Here is a 5891-nt window from a genome sequence, read left to right as displayed (position 1 = left end):
TACCTTCTTTTACCAATTCCCCAACTCCACTTCCCCTCCAAACCCCTACCCAAAACCATCCAATATCCGACCCAGCTTCTCGTCAGACTACTCGATGGCTTCGTCCTCGACCAATTCTGGCGTCGGTACTGTGGGTACTCCCCCGGCGATCAAGCTTACTCGCGAGAATTTTCTCTCATGGCAAGCCCAAGTGTTGCCCACGCTTCGCGGTGCCAGGGTTATGGGTCTCCTCGAGGGCTCCGACGTGGCTCCGCCCGAGATGCTCGATGCTGAGGATGCAGACAAGAAGAAGATCTCGGTTCCTAATCCTGCCTATGACACTTGGATCACTCGGGATCAGCAGGTGGTCAGCTATCTCGTGAATTCTCTCTCCGAGGATATCCTCTCCACCGTCTATGGCCTCGTCCACGCCGTTGACGTATGGCGCTCTCTCCATGCGCTTTATTCCTCTCAGTCCAAGTCGCGGGTCTCCACCCTCCGCGGCGCCCTCACCAATACCAAGAAGTTGGACATGACCGCCCAACAATACATCACCAAGATGAAAGGATACGCCTCTGAACTTGCTGCTGCCGGGAAGACGGTCGACGATGATGAGCTCAAGGATTACATCCTGAATGGCCTTGATGGCTCGTTCAACAACCTCGTTGCTGCTGTCAACGCGGTTCCGTCCACCACCCTCAATGACATGTGCTCCCAGCTGCTTTCCTGTGAGAATCGTGATGCCATGCTACAATCCACCGGCCAAGCTCCTGGAAGTTTTGTCTCTTCTGTTAACGCCGCCTCTCGTAGTCCTCCATCCTATGGAGTTGCACCTTCACGCCCACCACCACCTCAGCCATCATACATGCCTCCTACACCCACCTATCAGCCACCATACATGCCCCCTACACCATACCAACCACCTTACATGCCTCCTACACAATACCAGCAGCAGTACACGCCTCACCAATACCCGCAGCAGCCCATATATCCCCCATACCCACAGCCGTACATGCATCCTCAACCATACCAACAGCCATACATGCCCCCACCCATGCGCCAGCAACCCCCTCCTCAGCGCCTGCCACCTCCTCCCCAAAACCGTGGCCCACCTAAGACAGAGCAGCAGCGTCGGCCCAAGGGAGGTCGCGGTAAGAAGGATCGTGTGGCCACGCCATGGCAAGAGGGAGTTTTCTGTCAGATATGCAAGAAGGAAAGGCATCAAGCTAGTGATTGTTGGTGGCGCTATGGTGATGATGATGATGAGGACACCACCAAAGGCGCCTATGGCGTAGACACAAACTGGTACATTGATACTGGAGCAACAAATCATGTGACTGGACAACTCAACAAGCTTCAAGTTCATGAGCCTTATCAGGGACGTGATCAAGTTCACAATGCTAGTGGACAAGGTATGGATATTGCACATATTGGTCATTCAGTTTTGCACACCCCAAATAGTTCTGTTCAACTTCATAACATTTTACATGTTCCTGATGCTTCCATGAATCTACTTTCTGCTCATAAAATTGTTCTAGACAACAATGCCTTTATGGAAATTCACCCATTCTTTTTCTTGATTAAGGATCAGGCAACGAAGCAAGTCGTGTTTAAAGGTCCTTGTCATGGTGGTCTCTATCCTCTAGTTCCAGTTGCTTCGGAGTCTGTCAAGCATGCACTCGTCACCATCAAGCCTTCATCCTCCACGTGGCATCGTCGTCTAGGGCATCCATCGTCTTTTATAGTTCAGAAGATACTTAGGAAGCATAATCTTTCATATTCCCCAGAAACAAATCCTTACATATGTGATCCATGCCAACAGGCCAAGAGTCATCAGCTACCCTATCCTGTCTCCACTAGTGTTTCCACAGTTCCTTTGGAACAAATTTTTCTGATGTTTGGGGTCCCGCTCCTCTCTCTGTAGGCAAACATGCATATTATGTAAGCTTCATTGATGATTTTAGTAAGTTTACTTGGATATATTTGCTTAAGAAACGTTCTGAAGTGTTTCAAGTGTTTCTTGATTTCCAACAATATGTTGAGCGCCAATTTGGTAGAAAGATTCTCACCGTGCAAACTGATTGGGGTGGTGAATATGAGAAATTAAATGGCTTTTTTCAACGTGTAGGCATTGTTCACCATGTGTCATGCCCTCATGCTCATCAACAAAATGGCTCTGCTGAACGCAAACACCGTCACATTGTTGAAGTAGGCCTTGCACTACTTGCTAATGCTTCCATGCCTCTCAAATATTGGGATGATGCCTTTATCACAGCCACTTTTCTCATCAACTTGCTTCCTACAAAAGTTCTCAATTTTGAGACTCCCAGTGAAAAACTCCTTCAGGTCACACCCAACTATGAGCCTCTACGTATTTTTGGTTGTGCTTGTTGGCCCAACCTTCGTCCATACAACAAACACAAACTTTCTTTTCGTTCCAAACGTTGTGTTTTCTTGGGCTATAGTCCTCGTCATAAAGGAGTCAAATGTCTAGATATCACTAGTGGTCGTGTTTATGTCTCTCGTGATGTTGTGTTTGATGAGCATGTGTTCCCGTTTGCTGCTCTTCATCCAAATGTTGGCCGCCGTCTTCGTGAGGAAATTCTTCTTCTTCCATCACATGAATGTCCTACGGATACTACTGATAGGGGTGTGCATACTAATGATCACTATTTGCAAATTGTGCCTGTTACTAATCCTTCCTAGGTACAAGTCGGTGCTAATCCTGAAAATTCAGTTCAAAATTCCGAAGACGCGGATTCAAACAGTACATCAAATCATGCCAGCAGTATAGCAGAGACAACAGGAGACAGCACGTTTTCCTATGGTGATTCTCCCGCTCGTTGTGCCTCGTCTGGCTCCCAGGTGGCCTCGGCCGGCGAGCCTGCTGCGGTCTCCTCTGGGCGGCCAGGCGCAGGTCCGTGTCCTGCCGTCCCGTCTGCGCCAGCTACGCCCACGCTCCGCGTCGCGACGTCGCATGGAGAGCCTCCACATGACCAGCTCCTGCATGCAGCACATGGAACCGGGGACCTCAATCCTGATGGGACGAGCGCCAGTGATGGCAGTGGCCAGGCAGCATCTCCTGTGCGTGACGTGCACTTTGAAGAGCCTCATGCTGCTCACGACAGCAGTAGTCAGAATGCTGCTCCGTCCGTACTGGAGAGTCCCCCGGGATTTTCTGCTCTGCCCACACCTGCAGTTCCATCTGTTCCTGTACCCGGAGTTCAAACTCGTTTGCAAAACTGATGGTACTGTTAGATATGCTTTACTCACATCTACAGGAGAACCTACAAAACTCACTGAGGCTTTAGCTGATACAAATTGGAAGCACGCTATGCAAGATGAATATGATGCTCTTATTGCTAACAATACCTGGCATCTGGTGCCTCCCAGTTTCAATAAAAATGTCATTGACTGCAAATGGGTTTATCGCATCAAGAAACATGCTGATGGTACAGTGGACAGATATAAAGCACGTCTTGTTGCAAAAGGATTCAAGCAACGGTATGGTATTGACTATGAAGATACTTTTAGTCCTGTTGTTAAAGCTGCTACTATCAGGCTTGTTCTGTCTATATCAGTTTCCAGAGGGTGGAGTTTACGGCAGCTAGATGTAAAGAACGCGTTTCTACATGGTGTTCTGGAAGAGGAAGTTTATATGAAGCAACCACCTGGTTTTGAGTCTTCCGCTACGCCAAACTACATATGCAAACTTGACAAAGCTTTATATGGTCTGAAACAGGCCCCTCGAGCTTGGTACTCTCGTCTAAGCTCAAAACTTCATACTATGGGTTTCATTCCATCCAAGGCTGACACCTCGTTGTTCCTATTTGACAAGGCAGGGATCACTGTGTATATTCTTATTTATGTTGATGACATTATTGTGACCAGTTCTTCTGATCAGGCCATCTCAGCTCTTCTTCATAATTTGAGTTCAGAGTTTGCTCTTAAGGATCTTGGAGAGCTTCATTATTTTTTAGGCCTTGAGGTTCACAAACAGTCCAATGGTTTGCTTTTGAATCAAGAGAAATATGCTACAGATTTATTGATACGTGCTGGTATGAGCTCATGCACACCATGCCCTACACCACTTTCAACTACTGAGACACTGAACTTGACAGATGGTTCTCCCCTTGGCTCTGAGGATATTACTAGATACAGGAGTCTTGTTGGTGCTCTTCAGTATTTGACCCTGACTAGACCTGATATTTCTTTTTCTGTTAATAAGGTATGTCAGTATCTTCATGCTCCTACAACTGCACATTGGACTGCTGTCAAAAGGATTTTGAGGTATATACATGGCACAAGCCGAGTTGGTCTAACCTTTCAGAGGTCTTCCTCCACTCTTCTTAGTGCTTATTCAGATGCAGACTGGGCAGGTGATTTAAATGACAGACGCTCTACTGGTGGATTTGCTATCTTTTTTGGTCCCAATCTTATTTCTTGGACCGCCAGGAAACAACCTACTGTGTCTCGTTCCAGCACAGAGGCTGAATATAAAGCGCTTGCCAATGCCACGGCTGAGCTTATTTGGGTTGAAGCTCTTGTTCGTGAACTTGGTGTGACACTGTAACATCCCTGTTTTGCTAAACCTAGATTAGGGTTTGATTGTGCATCATTTCATGAGCATCATACTAGGTTTCATAAGAAAATGCACAAAACAAATAATTTTGGAAACCCTAATGGGTGCAAATCTCTCCCTATGTTTTTAAACCATCTTAAATGTTCAAAACCTCAAAATTGAAATACGTGGACCTTCCCAAAATACCACTAAATATTTTCATAAAGTTTTGAGATAGTTTGACTCTTCAAAAGTTTGCAAAATAACAAATAGAACTAAAATTTTGCCCTGTTTTTAACTTTTCCTGGAAACCCCCAATTCTCAGGGGCCTTTGTGCAAAAGGAAGCTTGTCTTCTACCTTAGACACGCAGGTAGCTGCCTGGCAGCACTTGGTGCCCCGCCTGGCCACCTCCTGCTTGCCGCCTCGAGGCTGGGAACGTCCTCGCGTTCCCTCACGCTCGCCACGACCTCCTCCTCACTCTCCCCAACTCGCCCTCTCTCCCTCACACCAGACGCACGCGAAACCCTAACCGAGCTCGCAGTAGATCGCCGCCCCCGACGTTCCTCGCCTCCCCAAGCTCCGGCCACCCTCCCCAGAGCTCCGCCTCGCCTCCATGACCCTCCTGGCCGAAGCAATCGGCCGGGGATGCCCCCAATCGACGGGGACACCCCGTTCCTCTTCGAGTCCGGCCACCGGCAACCATGCCGTCGCCGTCGATTCCGGCTGCCACGGGCCTCGCCGTCGCCTCCATCCTGCTCCTGGTGAGCTTGCGATGCTCAGACACCCCTTTTCCCTCTCCCTCTTGCTCTGTAGCGTTGTCCCGCCGTGCCACTCCGTCCGCCGCCGCTCGGCCACCTCGCCGTCGTCGCTCCGGCGAACAACTGCCAGCAGCGCCGCCGCCATATCGCTCCACGTGCTCGTCCGTGTCGAACAAGCCCTCTAGCGCTGCCCCGCACGGCCTCCTCTGTCGCGTCCGTGCGCGAGTAGAGATAGCTGTTTCACGAAGTTCCAATTCGAAGCTAACAGAGAACGAAGGAGCTTCGGCCACGTTAGTTCAGTAATGCGTTTGGTAAATAATCCTTCTAGATGTCTGGAGCTAATTCTACTGGATCGTTGTACATGTTTAATCCCTGTACATACACGTCTCTGGAGATAATTGAATGCATCGTCCATTGCTGGCTTGTTTCTCTCTACTGAAATCCCATGCCGGCTATGCAAATAACTGCTAGACTGAACCTCTTTTTCCTGCTAGCAGAGTACTAATATGAATACTTGTGAGTAGTACGTTCCTTACTTGCATCTTTGTCTCTACCGATACTCACTTTGCCTGTCAAGCAAATACATACCAAT

The 5891-nt window shown here is 48.6% G+C and overlaps 1 protein-coding gene across 1 annotated transcript; it reads left to right on the top strand.

Moving 5' to 3' along the window:
• The first annotated feature begins 220 nt into the window (after positions 1-220).
• Positions 221-5484, top strand: LOC139832674 (uncharacterized). Its single transcript, XM_071822487.1, has 5 exons — positions 221-1369; positions 2686-3211; positions 3261-4207; positions 4310-4548; positions 5355-5484. The coding sequence occupies exons 1-5, from the start codon at positions 221-223 to the stop codon at positions 5482-5484; spliced, it is 2991 nt and encodes a 996-aa protein (XP_071678588.1).
• Positions 5485-5891: the final 407 nt, after the last annotated feature.

This window comes from Lolium perenne, chromosome 6 (assembly GCF_019359855.2).
Source record: "Lolium perenne isolate Kyuss_39 chromosome 6, Kyuss_2.0, whole genome shotgun sequence".
Lineage (NCBI taxonomy): Eukaryota > Viridiplantae > Streptophyta > Magnoliopsida > Poales > Poaceae > Lolium > Lolium perenne.
The sequence above is the reverse complement of the archived record's forward strand: the minus strand, read 5'-3'. Positions and strand labels throughout refer to the sequence as shown.